The sequence below is a fragment of the Chelonia mydas genome, chromosome 5, assembly GCF_015237465.2.
Source record: "Chelonia mydas isolate rCheMyd1 chromosome 5, rCheMyd1.pri.v2, whole genome shotgun sequence".
NCBI classification, from domain to species: domain Eukaryota; kingdom Metazoa; phylum Chordata; order Testudines; family Cheloniidae; genus Chelonia; species Chelonia mydas.
The window spans coordinates 54,676,120-54,694,914 of record NC_051245.2 but is presented as its reverse complement, the minus strand read 5'-3'; the positions used below and the strand labels follow the sequence as shown (position 1 = coordinate 54,694,914).

General features: G+C 39.4%; 1 protein-coding gene across 2 annotated transcripts in view; it reads right to left on the bottom strand.

Moving 5' to 3' along the window:
* RASA1 (RAS p21 protein activator 1) overlaps nucleotides 1-18,795 on the bottom strand; it is a 118,741-nt gene that overhangs the window by 26,177 nt on the left and 73,769 nt on the right. For both annotated transcript variants that reach the window (XR_005226002.2, XM_007054059.4), the window contains exons 12-15: nucleotides 18,607-18,694; nucleotides 11,798-11,875; nucleotides 7,020-7,177; nucleotides 6,596-6,672 (exon numbers count right to left, since the gene is read on the bottom strand). Coding sequence is in view for 1 of the 2 variants with exons in the window: in XM_007054059.4 (XP_007054121.2) it covers nucleotides 6,596-6,672; nucleotides 7,020-7,177; nucleotides 11,798-11,875; nucleotides 18,607-18,694 (401 nt within the window). In the remaining variant the exon portion in view is untranslated. The remainder of the gene's footprint in view (nucleotides 1-6,595; nucleotides 6,673-7,019; nucleotides 7,178-11,797; nucleotides 11,876-18,606; nucleotides 18,695-18,795) is intronic.

The following is an 18,795-nucleotide window of genomic DNA, read 5'->3' as shown; positions in this document are numbered from 1 at the left end:
CAGAAAACCAAATTAACTTTAAATAAGTTTCACATGTTGAAAGTCGTACCTTCAACAGCTCGCCTAGCAGTCGGGGATATGGTCTGGGTAAAGAACACCCCTGTCAGTTACTGATAAGACTATCATCCTTGTCTGCGAGAGGAGTTATACACAGGGAAAAGGGCAATATAGAAAATTATCTCTACCAGGGGAGAGAAAGGGGAAGGTGGCTTACAGGTGATTTGAGTTATGGGACAGAATTCACTGGAACTAGAATTTTTTTGTCTCAAAAATTTTTTTTTTTTTTTGCTTTTATTTCTCACAAATAGCTGCTCCTTATTATGGAGGACAGGAGCCTGTTACTTTTCTCACTGTTCCAACACCATATCCATGCTCTAAAAGCCAGCATGGAAATGCCACCTTACCTGTTGGGTGGGCCTCAAAGGAGGCATCCAAAGATTCCTCCAGAAGGTGAATCATAGCATTTGCAACTCAGGTAATCTATTATTGCTCAGGTCCAAAGAACAACCTTGGACATCAACTCAAAGTGGGTACCTGTGATTTCCTGAGACTCTCAGAGAAGCATTCACCTAGCTGTCACAGAAATCAGGAGCAAAGCCACAGACTCAGTAGGAAGTGAAGACTTTTAATTAAGGGTACCCACCTAAAGGATAATAGGGTGATATTTAATATCCATCATGGATTTGACAAGAACAAATCATGCCAAACCAACCTAATTTCCGTCTTTGACAGGGTTACTGGCCTAGTGGATAGGGGGAAGCAGAGAAATTATATATCTTGAATTTAATAAGGCTTTTGACACAGTCCCACATGATACTCCCAAAAGCAAATTAGGGAAATGTGGTTTAGATGAAATTAGTATAGGGTGAGTGCACAACTGGTTGAAAGACCATATTCAAAAACTAGCTATTGTGACAGGGTCAGGCCAGCTGGATAAGGAAGAGTGATAAAAGGGAGATATTAGCCCCAGGTTAAGTAGGTCCCTTTTCCCTGGGTAAGGTGATAGGGAAGGTTCCAGAACAATCAGGAACTTTCTGGAAACAATTAAGGCAGACAGACTGATTAGAACACCTGCAGCCAATCAAGAAGCTGCTGGAATCAATTAAGGCAGGCTAATCAGGGCACCTGGGTTTAAAAAGGAGCTCACTTCAGTTTGTGTTGTGCGTGCGAGGAGCTGGGAGCAAGAGGTGCAAGAAGCTGAGAGTGAGAAGGCGTACTATTGGAAGACTGAGAAGTACAAGCATTATCAGTCATCAGGAGGAAGGTTCTGTGGTGAGAATAAAGAAGGTGTTGGGAGAAGGCCGGGGGAAGTAGCCCAGGGAGTTGTAGCTGTCACGCAGCTGTTACAGGAGCCACTGTGGACAGCTGCAATACACAGGGCCCTGGGCTGGAACCCAGAGTAGAGTGCGGACCCAGGTTCCCCCTATCCCCCACAACTCCCTACTTGATACTGGAGGAGTTGACCTGGATTGTGGGTTCACAAAAATGGCCAAACTGAGGGCTGCCGTGAATCTCCGAGGTGAGCAAATCTGCCAATAAGCGCAAAACCCACCAAGGTAGAGGAGGAACTTTGTCACACTATCAATAGTTCACTGTCAAACTTGGAGGACGCAATTAGTGGAGTCTAACAGGAATTTGTCCTAGGTCCAATACTAAACAATATTTTCATTAATTACTTGGATAATAGAGTGGAGAATACACTTATAAAATTTGCGGATAACACCTAGGTAGGAAGCGTTGCAAGCACTCTAGAAGACAGGATTAGAATTCAAAATGACCTTCATAAATTGGACAATTGGTCTGAAAACAATAAGATTCAATAGAAGAAATGCAATAAAGGCAAGTGCAAAATACTACACGTAGGAAGAAAAAGTTAAATGCACAAATGTAAAATGGGAATATATGGCTAGGCAGTAGTAACTGCTGAAAAGGGCCTGGAGGTTACAGTGGATCACAAACTTCTAACAATATGATATAGTTGCAAAAAAAGCTAATATTCTCGGATATATTAACAGGTGTGTCGTGAGAGACAGGAAATAACTGTTCCATTCTACTCAGCGCTGGGTAGGCCTCAGCTGGTGTACTATGTCCAGTTTGGAGCCCACACACTTTAAGATAAGGACAAACTGAAGAGAGTCCAGAGGAGAACAACAAAAATGATAAAAGGGTTAGAAAACCTAACCTATTAGGAAAGGTTAATACAATTGGGCAAGTTTAGTCTTGAGAAAAGAAGATGAAGGTGGACCTGATAAAAGCCTTCAAATACATTAAGGGCTGGTATAAAGAGGATGGAGATCTTTTGTCCTCCATGCCCTCTGAAGGTAGGACAAAAAGTAACGGGCTTAATCTGTAGCAAGGGAGATTTACGTAAGATATTAGGAAAAACATTCTAACTATAGGGCAGTTTAGCACTGGAATACCAAAGGAGGTTGTAAAACCTCCTCTATTGAAGGTTTTTAAGAACAGATTAGACAAACATTTATCCGGGATGGTCTACGTTTACTTAGTCCTGTCTCAGCACAGTGGGATGGACTAGATGACCTCTCAAGGTCCCTTCCAGACCTACATTTCTATAAGCCTATTTATCTTAGCTTCTAACTACCTTGTCAGACTCCTCTCCTGGTTCACTACCTCCCAAACAGCTTCATTTAAGAGAACAGCCTTCCAGAAGAGTCTTTTTTAAGCTGATGGAAAAGGGAGATAGTAAGCTTCCAGACCCAAGAAGCTAGAAGTTCTATAGATCACAGCCTCAGTGGGTCAGTTAACTTAGAAGAATTCTCACTGATGGTGGCTCATCTGATGACTCATACAAATCCACAGTTTCATTCTAAGAGGGACAGCTATCCATCTGTTGGGCCTTTGAGCCAAGTCATGCATCTTAAGTCAATGTGTATTTAAAGAAGGAGTAGGATAGGAATAGAGATGGAGTGGAATTAGGTGATTGTGGGATCATCTCTTATATTCATCTAAAGTGTCCAAATGGCAACAATATAATTTTCTATAGCAGTTTCCAAATGGGATACATCTTGGGGGAGCTCAAAGGTGGTTTAAAGAGCCTGTAAAGGTATTCAAAGGGGGAGGGACCAGGACTGAAGGAGATACTAGTGTTTGCTGCACAAAAGAAAACTTGTGCTGCAGAAAGCAAACCTGCTCCGAGAGCTAAGTGTACAGGCTGTGGGGAGGGTAAGTCTGAACATGCTGGAACAGGAATGTACTCAGTGCAGTTCTTGGGAGGAGTCTAAGCTAACCCCCAAAGGAATACGTCAGGCAGTAAAGGCAACATGAACAGCACAGATAGACAACAAGTGAGGAAAGCAGACACAGAACAAATAGCAGGGAGGTGGGAGCAAGGGGGATGAGCTATGTTATAGACAGGCACAAACTGTGCCTGCAAAGTGGCAGACTGAACAGCAGGAACCACAATGAAGGCTGAGAAGTAACACTGAGCCTGGAGAACTGGAAACCTGAAAAGCATTTTATTCTCCTGAAACAAAACAGGAACTTACCTGTTTTGTTACAGTTTTTCTTTGAGATTTGTTGCACTTGTCCATTCTACTTCAGTGCGTGCACATCAACTGCACCACAGCCAAAGTGGCTGCTCCGGGGGCGCATACGCCCTCCGTGTTCTCTTGCTGCTAGCAAAAGGTACAAAGGGATGGAGCTGCCTCAGCCCCCTTCAATACCTTCTTGCTGGAATCCAGTGAAGAAAGGAAGGAGGGTGGGTCATGGAATGGACATGTGTAACACCAGGTAAGTATCCATTTTTTTTCTTCAAATGATTGCAAATGTCCATTCCACTTCAGGTGACTTGCAAGCAGTTCAAGATAGAGGAAGATTTCAGAATCTAACTGAACAAGGATTGCAATGCAACTCTCCCAAATCTAGCATTATCTCTTGAAGCTTGAGAGAGAGCATAATAAGCCGTGATAGTATGAACAGATGACCAAATTGCAGCCCTGCAAATGTCACTGATGAGTACCTGACCCAAGAAAGCAGCTGTCACAGCTTGTGCTCTTGTAGAATGTACTAAAACACTCTGTGGTGTAGAAGCCGGAGCCATTTCATAACAGCAGAATATAGGGAAAGATCCAGGAGAGGAGACAGGTTGCTCCTTCATTCTATCAGAAAAGGAGATGAATAATTGAGAGGATACACAAAGCTGTTTAGTCATGTCCAGGTAAAAAGCTAATGCCCAGCAGAGGTCTAAAGTATGAAGTCTCTTTAGGAGAGTGAGGCTTTGGAAAAAAAAAGTTGGAAGTATGCAGTCTGATTTAGGTGAAAATCAATCACCTCCTTAGCGAGAAATGTAAGCGCTGGATGTAAACAGACTATCTTTATAGAATATGGGGAGTCAGTCTGCAGCTCTGTCACTCTCCTGGTGGTGGTAATAGTCACCAGAAACTCTACTTATATCGAGAGATGAGAAAGCAAACACGTAGCCAGAGGTTCAAAAGGCGGAGTGTCTGTTAGAGCTGACAAAACCAAATTTAGATCCCTAAAAGTTGTGGGGTTTGTTAAATGTGGGATGAGTCTGTCTAACCCCTTCAAAAATCAAAAAGATTTTGGGGTTGAGGGAAAAAAGATCTTCCTCTCCACCGGAGGATGGAATGCAGAAATGGCTTCCAAGGGAACTTTCAGAGACCTTTCACTTTTAGATGGATCATCCAGAATATATATATTTTTTGGAAGTCTGCAAAGGAGGAGTATCTTTCTGCTGGGACCATACAGAGAATCTTCTCCACTTCATCAAGTAAGTATAGCTGATGGATGGCTTTCTGCTATTTAAAGGACTGTTTTGAACCTCCAGGGAATACTCTGTTTCCTGAGGAGTTAACCATTAGGCATCCAAGCTGTGACATGGAGGTTAAGAGGATTGGGATGCATCATCTTGCTGTAGTTCTGTGATATTACGTCCAGGACATAAGGCAGGCTCAGTTGGATCAATAGGGTACTGAGGCTTTGTTAGAAACCAAAGATTTTTCACTTTTCCTGTTCCCTTTTCCTTCATCCCCTCCTATTCCCTCATAATCCAACTAGAAACAGCAAAGAACTGGAGAGACCTAAGCAAACTACATACTGCCAGTCTTGGAGAGATCCGAAAGATCAAGTTACCTTAGGTGGAGTCTTGCCTTTTATAGAACAGGATAAGATTCACAGCCTATTTCCTCCTGCTTGATGAGAGGTAGTATCATAATATAGCGTAATAGCTAGTCTAAGATATATCTAATGAGATACATTGGACAAAAGATAATTTTGAACTAAGTTATTGACCATTTTATTGCAGTTATGAGAACATATACTATTTCTAAAGTTTTAATATGTCAGTAAGGTACTTCTAAGGAATGAATACACTAATAACGTAGAGTAATTGCAAAAATGCAATGCAGAAATCTATCTTCTGTTGTGCGACTATTGTTTTGGTGTGGATAAAATCAATTTAAAAACTAAAAAATTGATTTTAATTGGATTTATGTACATTAAATGCGAGGGTATTTTTTAAAATAAACCTGTTTAAAATTATAGTTGAAATTCACAATCTGTGTGTTAAGGCCTAAAATAATTATAATCTATTAAAATCATTTAAATTAAACATAAATAATAATAATAAGCAGCATATATTTGTTGCCAGGTTTTAAAGAAAGTCAAACCACTGAACTGGTGGTAGTCACTGGCTAAGCTCCTGGAACCAGAGTTTGTTGAAGGGCTAAACCAACTTTTGACAACAGTGGCCTCTTCTGCAGGCGCAGAGAGAATTTTTTTTTTTCCCCATTTCATATTCAATTTATTCAGCTAAATGTCTAGTTAAAGCAAAGTTAAGAACCAATTTGGAGTTGAAAAAAGCAAGAAAGCTTATTTTCCTCTCCCAACATATGAATAGGTGTGACAGGATGAGATCTATTAGCTCTAAAATCTTGACGAACATGGTGACCACACAATCAATTCAAGTCACTTACTACAGATATTTCCTTTGCTTAATAAATCATTTTTAAATGCAAAATGTTACGATAAATTTTATGATAAACATTTTTTTCTTCTGTACCCAGCACTTTTAAGGTAGTTTTAATTTTTAAAAATTAAATTGCTTTTGAGCATTTTTAATCAAATCTGAATTTCCATCCCACTCGAGCTTGACCCAAATTACAAATAAAAAAAATCTAGTAAATAAGAAATGCACTTTTCACCATTTTCTATCATCACTAAAAATGTAAAAAATAACTTATTTATTCAGATTCTTAAAACTGCTTAAATAAGAGTGTATCCATATGGCATATTCACCAAGTTGGCAAAAAAAAAGCATCAAACTTAGTGTATTATATTTAGTTGCAACTCAACATATTTTAATCGCTAACAACCAATGAGAATCAATCTTTCTTCAGGAAAATATGAAGTACCAATGCAAAACATGATTAAAATCAATGATTTAAATTGAGGTTTCCTGCTTGCTGATTTAAATCATTATTAAAATGGATGATTTAAATCAAAATATAAATCAAACCACCCTGGACAAGAGTGATAAAAGTGTTGCAAAGGGAAAACAACTTTGTTCTCTGTTCATGTAATATATATCTCTCTCTTTTACAGAAATAAGACTTACATATATCTGGATCTTTACTTTTCTTTGTTTTGTTACTAAGAGTTATCTCAAATCTGTTGATATCAGGTGAAAGATCACTAGAGAAAAAATTAGAAAATCTTGATTAATACTGTACTCCTTTGGCGTTTTAATTAAACTAAAAAGTTCAATTACAAATTTTCTATTATTTTCTATTGTTTAGTTCCACCATCCAGAGAAAACTTTATTAGCCATACACTTGCTGTTATATTACATTAAACAAAAATATCTAGGATGCAACAGGAAAAATGTGTGGCTGAATGAAGATTATGTATATGCAACCATCTAGTCAATTTTTAATAAGATAGAAATCAAAATTCAATTAATCATCAACACGCTACCTATAAAGTATTAAGAAATATCAAGTTTTTAAATGTTATTATAATTCAAAAAGAGCAAGACTTACTCAAAGACAAATTCCTCTGACCATACAGGGTTCTGTCCTTCCCTGACATGCGTTTTTGCTACCTGGACACTGTTCAGGTAGATGTTACAATACGGATTAGTAAAGTGTTTTACTGGGAGAGTATGAGCTTCTTCAACATGTAAAATAAGGCTGCTGACCTGAAGAAAATATACAAGATTTAATCTTAACATAGAAGAGGGTGAATTTTTTCAGCTCTAAAAGCTTTCATTTTAACATACAAGTGCCAGACACACACTAAAATTTGCTGATCAAACCTAGACAATTACTTAAATAAAGGAAAAACAAAGAATAGGAAATAGCCAAGGAATAATAGCAAAACATTGTCAAAAAGCAGTAACACAATAGCTTATTAGAGGGGTAGGTGGGGATAAATTTTAAAAAGAATCATTCCGAACCATTCCGATCACTTTGATTTTTTTTTCTTTTTCTCCCAATACATCATCTATTTTTTGTCCTTTATGGCTATAATATTTATTAGGCATTAGACTTGCTTGTGTTGACTGCTACACCTGCATAGAGTCCTACTGAAGTAAACAGGATTCCAGATAGCCACTGGATTTTGCGCTAGCAGATCCAAATGTAAAATCCAGATCTTAGATTATAAATCCCTTGGAGCAGGGGTCATGGACAGCACCCAATGCTACTGGGGTCTAAGACCTGGTTGCCATCAGAATACAAACAATAACTCGTAATTTCTTTCTTGAAACAAGTTTTATTTAAATACAAACTTTCTCCATTTTCCAAAGGGAGCAGTTCTATCTGAACTACAAATGCTCAAATTATAGCACCTTTTGATGGTCATACTAGTTTTAAATTGTGCTCTCAGGGGACATTAGAAAATTTACTAAAATATGTGAAGTTTGAACTCCTCTCAGAGAACTTAGTTTGCATTCAGAATTATTTACAGTACTAATAAGCACCCTTTGCTTTAACCTTCATACTCGGAATCTATGGCCCAATCCAACTTCCAACTGGTATCAGTGGGAATCAGATCAGATATTTATAGAGTATACATAGCCAACACCATACTAGACCAGGACTGTGATCCATCTAAGTGCAGTATCCCATCTGTAACAATAGCAGCTTCAGAAGGAGGTACAATAAACCTGGAAAAAAACGGTTACTCACCCTTTTTGTAACTGTTGTTCTTAGAGATGTGTTGCTCATATCTATTCCAGTTAGGTGTGCGCGTGTGCCAGATGCACGGCTGATGGAAACTTTTCCTTAGCAGCTACCTGTTGGGCCGGCTGTGGAGCCCCCTGGCGTGGCGCCGATATGGCGCTCTATATACGATCCTGCCGGCCCGACCCCACCTTCAATTCCTTCTTGCCAGCAACTCCTTCAGAGGGGAAGGCGGGGGGGTGGAATAGATATGAGCAACACATCTCGAAGAACAACAGTTACAAAAAGGGTGAGTAACTGTTTTTTCTTCGAGTGCTTGCTCATATCAATTCCAGTTAGGTGACTTCCAAGCCTTACCTCGGAGGTGGGGTTGGAGTCAAGGTATAGCCGAGCGAAGTACCACTCTGCCGAAGGCTGCATCGTCCCGAGATTCATGGACAATGGCGTAGTGCAACGTACAACATAGTGCAGGTACAAAGCCTGGAGAAGGATGGAGTGGGATAGACAAAATTTCCACAGCAGGAGGGCTTCCTGACAAAGAGGAGACAATCAGGCTCCACTTGTCCGTTTATATAAAACATGGTTGTGGTATTGTCTATCAGTACTGCAACACAGTGACCCTGCAAGGCAGAGAGAAATGCTTGGCAGGCGAGGCGGACCGCTCTGAGTTCTTTGATGTTGATATGCAGAGCCAGTTCCTCTACCTGCTACAAGCCCTGAGTTGTAAGGCTCCTGAGATGCACTCTTCAACCCAATGCGTCTGTGTCCATTACCAGAGTTAAAGTGGATTGGGGAGGGTGAAAAGGAACCCCAGTGTCAACCATGTGGGGATCTAGCCACCAATGTAGGAAATCGAGGGTGTGCCTCGGGACGGTCAGCACCATGTCCAGACTGTCACAGCTTGGGCGGTACACAGACGCAAGCCACACTTGCAGAGGCCTGAGTCATAACCTGGCATGTTGAACCACTTAAGTGCAGGACGCCATATGGCCCAGCAACCTGAGACACTGCCTCACCATGGTGATGGGAAAGCTGCAAAGGTTGCTGATTAACTGCAAGAGGGCCAGGCACCTCATCTCTGGCAGGGAGACTCTCACTTGATTCGTATCCAGAACTGCCCCAATGAACTCTATTCTTTGAGTCGGGGTGAGGACGGATTTGCTGACGTTGAGAATGATACCTGAGCAATCGAATGTGTCTCTGACCATTTGCAGCTGCGACTCCACCTGCTGGTGGGAGTGGCCCCAAAGGGGCCAGTCGTCCAGGTAAGGGTAGACATGCACGTGGTGGCGGCGAAGAAAGGCTGCCACCACTGCCATGCATTTGGTGAAGATAAGAGGAGCTGTGCACAGCCTGAATGGGAGGGCCATGAACTGATAATGTACCTTGTTCACCAGGGGAGCAGTGTACGGGACAGGCCGCTGGGGAGACTTTGCCTGTGCCTGTTTCTTATGGGCAGCCGGTGAATGAAAGCGGTGCAGGGGAGAACGCTTCTGCGGCCCGGGAGACCGCCAGCCCCTGGGTAGGCATGCCGAGTCCTTTTTCGGTACCGCGGTCGGCACCACCGGAGGAGCGCTCCGCAGCTAGGCGCTAGGGGCCAGGTTCTGCTGCAGACAGAGGGCTTACTCCATATGGAGTTGTTTTAATCAAATGTTCCTCTTTCCTAGTGCGAGGCTCGAAGGCCTTGCAGATCTTGCACTTGTCCAACTGATGGGCTTCTCCCGGACACCGGAGGCAGGATTCGTGGGGGTTGCCCATGGGCATAGGCTTGGCACAGGAGCTACAGGCTTTAAGGCCTGGGACGGCACGCTCCGGAGCACCTCGTGGCATGCGTTGGAGGGGAATTCCTCCCAACTGCTAAAGACTACAATTAACAACTAAGAGAGAACGATTAACTAGAAGAGCTAGGGATTAGTGGGACACTTGCCAGCAAGAGACCACTGTTCCAACAACCATCACTGGCGGTAAGAAGGAACTGAAGGGAGGGTCGGGCCAGCAGGGTCGTATATAGAGTGCCATGTTGGTGCCACTCCAAGGGGCTCCACCGCCTGTGCGACGGGTAGCTGCTAGGGAAAAGTTTCCGACAGCCGTGCATGCAGCGTGTGCGCACACCTAACTGGAATTGATATGAGTAAGCAGTCGAAGAAGAACAAACAATTATGGAATAACAGGCCCATGGGAAAATTTCTTCTTAATTTCAGAGGATGGCTTAAGCCAAGGAACAGGTATTCAATGAATGCTACTATGCTCTTGACTTCATTGATATCTTGTAGCAGTGAATGCCACATATTCATTATTTGTGGTATAAACGGTATTTCTTTTTCAGTTCTAAATTAACTGTCTTTCAATTTCATCAATTTTTTCATTTTCTCAGATTATGAGTGATGCTAACTGGCAGAGAGAAATGGTAAATGGAAGTTGCTGATCTATGATTTCTATACTTTTTATTCTGTATACTTTTATCACGCCACCCCCCCCCCCCCCCCCACTTACCTGTCTCCTCTCTAAACAGTCCCATTTTTTTCCCACATACTTTATATGTAAGTTTTTTTCTCTAAACATTCCTGTCACCTCTCTTGGACTCTCCCTCCCCTGTTTATTTCTGATATACTATTTATCTTTTTTGAAATAAGGTAACCAGAACTAAACACAGTATTCTAGGTAAGTACCACTAATGTACAAAATAGCATACTATTTTTAGGGAAGTTTTTGTCTATTCCTTATGCATCCTAACATTTTCATTGCTTTTTTTGTTGCTACTGAATAATGTTGGCCATGCCATTTTCAGTTACAGTTAATTTAGAGCTCACGACGAGTAGTTCAAATTATTCGTTCTAATGTGCATGACTTTGCATTTGACAGCACTGAATTTTATTTGCTATAATGTTGTCCATTTACCTAGCTTAGTTAGGTCCTGCAAAAGTACCTCAATCTTCTCTGAGCTTAACGAATACACAATTTTGTGTTGCCTGAAAATGTTGCCACCTCACTGCTCACCTCCTTTTTTTCCCTACCCCACCCAGATAATTATAACATTCAACACCACCATTCCTAATACAGAACTTTGTGGCACCTGACTGCCAACCTTCAGTTGTCAAGAAAATTAACATGCCTATTCTTTGTTCTCCATCTCTGAGCCAATTTCTTGCCCATGACAGTATTCTCATCCAATGAATTAAGATGAAAAAAAGGCTATTTTGACTCATTATGTACTTGTCTCAAAGCTCAAGAGAACAGAAGTATTAGTGGCAGATGGCTGCCTTCTAGACTTAACATTTAAAAGCAAATGGCAAACACAAGGAGTAAAATTTTCAGAAGTACCTACACAAGTCACTTTTGAAAATGGGACTTATGCACTTCTGAAAATTTTACCCAACTTTATCTGGTGATCAGACCTTAGCGCTGAGCAACAAACCTGAAGCCTGCCCATAAAGTGTTTTATTCTATCATATATGGAAGCTTCAACCAATTCTTGAAGAATAAATTATTACAGCAGGTTTAACAAAATATTGCATCACGTACATACACACACATACATACAGATATATAATTCACCATTTACAAAGGTCTCAAAGTAAAACACTGAGATTGACCAATATAGTTTTAGAAAAACTACAATATCTAAGCAATTTCACCTGACGTAGCCGTTTATTAGATGTCCCAGGACTGGTTTTCCGTAAATTGCAAAACGTCTGCAGAGCTTTCATCCAGTCCTATAAAAGACACAAGATTTCAAACCAAATGAAGTCTGATCATTCTTCTCAAAGAATGGTCGATATAAGTCTTACAAATTGTCTAACTATTCAAATATTTAATTTAGTCAATTTCTTGTTTTCACATATTATATTTTAAAAGTTATATGTAGTATTCCAAAATTGCTTACTTTGGAATGAAAGCTACATTTATATCCTTCATTATCTGAACTGCATAAAGCATTTTCAAATCAGGAGGATTTTCCCTTTTAGATATACCAAGCATTGATAATAGATACATAGTGTGACCTTTACCAATTTTCCACTCTAATCGTACTGTATTAAATTACACACCATATTTAGAATAAAGCAAAACATGATTGCTTCTGAGTAAATAAAACCCACATGCCAAGTATAGTGCTCTAATTCTGACCCTCCCCCCCAGTATTTCAGTTTTGCAGACTCATTTCTAGCTGTAAATACTGCAAACACAAAAAGAAGTTGATTGAAGAAAAAGAGTGAAGGAGACATCCACAGCCTCCTGTTCATCTGACTCTGGCTGCTCAACCATAAAAGTTGCCCTAAAGAGGCAAACAGGGATATCTATGGGAGGTATAAAGCCACCACAGCTGGCTCTACACCACATGTTCCTGGTCTCCCTCAGAGCGGGGTGCTAGAGAGGGCAGTCGTCACCAGCCTAATGGCCCTTTAGGATACGCCTACACAGGGATAAAAGTGCCATGGCTGGCTTGGGTCAGCTGGCTCAGGCTGTGGGGCTAAAAATTGCTGTGCAGACATTTGGGCTTCGGCTGGAGCCCAAGCTCGGGGACACTCCTCCCTCATAAGGTCCCAGAATCTGGGCCCAAATATCTACACAGCAATTTTTCAGGCCCTGAACATGAGTTTCACGAGCCCGGGCCAGCCATGGGTTTTTTTTTATCCCTGTGTAGACATACCCTGCAAGGGGCAAGAGTTGGAGAAGCCCTCAGACTGCTCTAACTTGTGCTGCGGACTAGTTTGGTTCCCTGACAGTCCAAGGATTGCAAGTGAAATGTGTGCTGGCCTTTGTGTCCCATCTCCTCAATCTGTAATGAACTCTGTTCCAGTGCAGCTTGGGATTTAACCTTTAGACTAGCAGTCAATCTGCATAATTAGATATCGCAAGTAGATATTTGTTAGCAACATCTCAGTGCTATACAATGCTGCCATTAAAAAGGCTGGTTCAATTTTTTACCCTTTGATTATTTTTCATATGTTTAAAATATTGACACATAATATGGGCAGAAGTAATTGTCATAATACTCATTTTAAAGTACACTGCAGCTGTTCTCAAGTAAACAAGTTTGCTAATCACTTTCTTTTCTTGTAAAAACGTTCCATAATGCAAAAAACTTTCAGACTACAGCTCCATAGGAAGATGTAATAACTTTCTTATTGTAGGTAGAGTCAACCACAGCTGCTGAAATACCTTAACTAATTATTATATCCATTTCTGGGGGGGTAAGGAGGGCATATAATTTACCTTTACTTTTCTAGATCCATTAAATAGAGCACTTCAGTCCTTTCCCAGTCATAGGAGAACCTCTCCAACTTCAGTGCCACAACATACATTCTACTCATCATGGCAATGGCCATTGTGGTCAAGATTGGAGATGGAAATTTGCATGTGGCTAGAATTCATTTTATTCACAAAGCATCTTTCTAAAAATTAATATTCTTAATTTTATATCATATCCACATATATAAATAAGAGAACTTTGGAAACTGCTGAAATTTCTTAGTTTTAATTAATACTAAATTAATTTTAAATTAATAAAAATTAATTTCTTAGTCCTACAAGTAAACGCCCTTTTCCAGGGTAAATTACAGATGTTAAAATCATAAACATTGCAGCTGAATAAAGTGGGATGGGAAAGAGGTAGTGGAGTACCACCATAAAGTGTTATGATTTTACTTGTTTGCTTAGCAGGTTCTTCTAAGGTCAGCATACTTTTAAAATAATTTCTTTTCACCTTTAGCCCAAATACCGTCATGTCTTAGTACTGCAAGAAAATTATGGGCAAAAGCAATAAAATATTAAAAAAGTTAATTATATGTCACTGTTATAGTAGACTTGTTAGTACAACTATAATTAAGGTGATAAAAATTTACATTATAGTCCAATTTTCACATGTTCATGGTTTTAAAAAAAATCATATTTTGAGGTAAATTTATTTCTTGAGGAAAACTGATCATCTTGCTTACTCAGGACTATATTGCATACAAAATAATAAATTAAGATCCCCCCAACTCTAGCTAAAGCAAGCCATTTTTGGTTTGCTGTTGTGCTTTCTTTCTGAGCCAGGCTGAAAGAAGTCATGATTCCAATGTAGCTTTGGACACAGAAACATGGTGTAATAGTATATGTGCCTTAAAATGGCAGAACACATAATTTTGTTTCCTTTTCTTTCCCTTCACAGTTACCTGCTGCTACAGTCAAGGCCACATTTGTATACTGTATATTTATACATGTATATAAGCTCCAATTCAGCAAAGCACTTAAGAACATGTTCAAGTGCTTTGCTGAACTGGGCTATAGCAGCTATTTTTAATTGAAAGTGTATTTATAAACTGACATTGCTAACATTGTGCTAAGTGAGTGGAGGGAAAGCATGATTGGGAGGTAAGAGGAAATGTTATGGGACATGAGTCTAGAAGAGGGTGAATAGAAATGGGATAGGGATCCGTGAGAGACAAACTATCGGGACACATGAAGAGCCATGCTCCCCAATCTTGACATATGGAAGCTCTGTGAGACTGGGGATTGAGGGAGGAATAGAAGAAAGAGGAAAACAGGTGAGGCAGAGAGGAAGGAATGAATGAAGATGCAGGAGACTGTGGTCCAGGGAGGTTCTGGATGAATGAAGGAATAGGAAAGGAACAGGGAAATGGAGTTGTAGTCTTATATAAAACTTTAAATGCTTAGTTTTCTATATGTAAGACTTTAAATTGTCCAGTGTAGAGAAAAGCCTCTTCCCTCTCCTCCACCATCCACTACACCCCTATTTCTCATGCAGATATACCTCTTCTCCTATGAACATGCTAAATTCTGCCGGAGACTCTACTTTGGCATATCTTATTAGCTCTGCCACGGCAGAGCTCCCCTCTTACAGACCTTTCGTGTCAACTTGACAAACTTTTGTTACTCATTTAAAAAAAGTCAACAAGTAAACTCAAACAAAAATTTTAGTTAAAAGAGTTGAAGTTACAAATGTATTTATGAAGTTCAACTAACCCCCCCCGCCGAACTGCCTTATTTAAAAAAAATTGCATTTTAAAAAAAATGTCTGAAAATGAACTAAGGGATTGCATCTGCTCCCTAATGCCATATTGTCCTTCCTCACTCACTCACATCTCACTCACCGAACTTTAACTCTGCCCCCTAAAGTTTGTAAAAACTACAGATAGGTCAAGTAACAAACTACTAAGAGATTATAAAATGCCATTTCCAATATAGTATAACATTAACATATAATAATACAACATTATCCACTACAATAACTGACATGTCAGTTGCCACACAAAACAGTTAAAAATAAACATCTCATTGTCAATATTTTTTTACGACAAATAAGTACATTCACACTTACATTACATACATGCAATGTGCATGTGTATATACACTTATTTTCAAATTGTAAATGTATGTAGAGATTGCAAGTTTTAATACACACACAGCAAGTATGGAAATGTGTACTTAAGACCTCATTAAATGCACACTGAAGTCAACAGTAGGAAGTCTAGTGAGTTCAACAGGCATTGGATCAGGTCTTTAGCCTGCAAAATAGCAATGCATCAGTTGCTCCTTGGCTGAAGGGTGTATGTTCAGTCTAGAGGGTTCTAAATATGACGTTTACTAATCAGATTGATGGATACCAGACAGCTTAAACCAACAGTGCCTGTCAGGACTGGGATTCTTTTTCTCTTCACTTCTTTAAACACCTTTGGTAGTTAAATGCAATAACTAGCTATATTAATGCAATGTTAAAGTAGTATCCAACCTTCCAGCTATATTTTATTTATATACATATACATACACAAAAGTTAGGAAATGATAAATTTAAGATAAAAGAGCAACTCTGATCTCTTGCATGTATGCCTTACAGTAGTGTACTTAATTACATTATGATACTATTTCTCATTTTTTCTACAAGGTTAGATATGCACACGTAGCATGATGTAGTACTGTGCATGTAAGAAAAGGGAATAAAAATCTTTCCAGGAAGTATATAGTGAAACTTCAGCTGAAACACAGTAAAAAGAGTGAAATATTATAGGTTCACATATGTAGATTTTAATTTGAACTCTTGAAAATTATTATCACTAGTAGTTTTATTTACCGCAAGCCATACTATTGATATTTAATACTATTAGGTACTTAACATTTTGAGAAAGTTTACAGTTTATTGAAAGTGTCAGGTGTTCTTGGTAAGTCAAATATATTAAGTTTCAATTTGATTTGAGTTCAACTATAGAATTCTAACCCATTTTCAAGTGACATTAGAGAAAGGGAATTTTGTGATGTTTCAAAGAAAGTATCTAATCCACTGAATGAATGTTCCTAGATATACTATACATGTGGTGACAAAATATGTAAAGTTAATAAAAACTTGTCTAAAATACAACATAAAATTGAACTTTTTCCATTAGAAAAAGAAGCATCTCTTGCAACCTTGTCTTTTGGTGAACAGCACTGAAGGAGACAGGGATAGAAAGTTGAAATTTGCTAAGATAGCTATACTCATTTAACAGAAATACATCTGAGGTTTATGAGGAAGATTGGATTTGATCTGGTCAAGCCAGGTCTTTGAGAACAGTACTTTGCATATGTGCAGTACAAGTAATATAACTTCTAGAAAGAAAAGGAATACTTTTAAGCACCTTGTAGCTCACGAAAGCTTATGCTCAAATAAATTTGTTAGTCTCTAAGGTGCCACAAGTACTCCTTTTCTTTTTGTGAATACAGACTAACACGGGGCTGCTACTCTGAAACATAACTTCTAGAATAATTTACCTAGGTTTACAGTAAAAGTAGACTACGTAATATGTATACTGGAATTGAGGCAGGCTCCACAGAAGCCCTTACCCTGTGTGTGCATCTTGTATATACAGTTTATTTCATGGTCCCTTTAATTTCTGGAATACACATTGTAGTAGATAATACAACAACATGATGTAATGTTCATCGTAGGTTGTAGAAAATGCTGTTTGACAATATTACCTTTGAGACAAATTATCTTTGACAAAATTATCTTCAGAAACATGGCATTACAATTAAAGGCTATGTGCCAAATTCCGCTTGTTACTCTAGAGCAAATTCATGGAAATCAATGGGATTGTACCTCTGTAGCAGAAGAATTTGGTCTTCACACAGTATATACACACATAAAAGGGCAGAGTAATGTTTCTATGTGTAAACTTAATTTTGATATTTCCTGACTTGAGGGCTTAACTGTACAACATGAAAGCTCTCGATAGTTTTATTGACAGAAGTATAATTTCATGGCTCTGATAATACATCTGTTGCATCAGGAGTTATCAAATAATTGCATTGGCTCAAAGGGCTGTCTAACCTAAAATATGCCCTCCACAATGGATTTTATTTTGGCAACCATAAGAACAGTTGGTCAGCCAGTCCAGCATGAGTATCATATGATACTACCCTACAGTAGAGAAGCTTATGCACAAGGCAGCTTATTTTGAAGCACATTTAATGAAAGTCTATATAAAATAGATTTTAAGGTCATTCCATACTTTGGGTTTGGGTTAGGGTTAGGGTTTTTTTGCCTTTTTAGACTTGTTAGCATTATTGTAGGATATGAATATGGAAAAATATTTTAAAATGGTGCAAGAACAACAATAAATAAAAACAAAGTTAACTGCCACAGCGCTATAAGGAAGAGTACACACAATAAGGTTTTGAATCACACTAAATTAAAGAAAGTAATACAGTTTTTCTGTTAAAGTACATCGCTGCTGGCAGCAGTAATTAATTCTGTTGCGGAGTTGATTTCACTTTTTGAAGGGTGACAAGGGGGTGAGGAGTGACAGACCCATATTTTGGAGACTGAGATAAGAGTCCCCCTTTACCTTCCCTAAGCCTCACTTGTCACCTCTTTCCTCTCCCTTTGGTGCATTAATTCCTGGCTCCCAGGCATTATCCCTGAAAGGCCAAGAGAGGAGACAATGGCTCTGTCCTACTGCTACTACCTCTTTCTGTTATCTCTGAGACAACCTGCAGCACTGGGGAATCAGAGAAAACACACACCTGGCATTACAGGGATAGCAGTATTTCATGAGAACTAGAAGAAACCCGCCCCACATACACCCACACAAGAAGGGCTGGGGTGGGGAGAAGAGGGCCAGCACTCAAGTCCTTTCCCACCAAGCGGAGCTGCTTTTCTGAACTCAAGGGAAAGGACGTGAGTATGAAGTTGCTAACCCCAAGGCAGAGATGGGGTGAAGATTCTGATCCTGCAATAAACCATACCCTGTGCCCACAAAATTCTCAATGTAGAATCCAGGCCTAAGTCTGTAAGGAAACTATTGACCCATGGGTTTGAAAAGTTACTACAATGGACAGGGCTTCAAAAAGCTTTATATACTGGTCACTGTCTACATGTAGCACACTTGTTTCCTACCACAAACCTTAATTCATAACACGCATAGCTTATTTAAAAATTTGCATTCTTTTATATGCCAAAGCCTCTTACCTGTGCTTGTTCTGGAGTTTCTCCTGCGAAGTAAAAGATGTAATGCTCTTCACTAAAGTGCTGAACTACTATCTGAAAACAGTTTGGCCTTTAAAAAAAAAAAATCAAACAAGAGTTTTAGTAACAAAGAGTAACATCTTCACACTACTGACTTACTGCTTTGCTTGCTGATCTCTGGCAAAATATAAA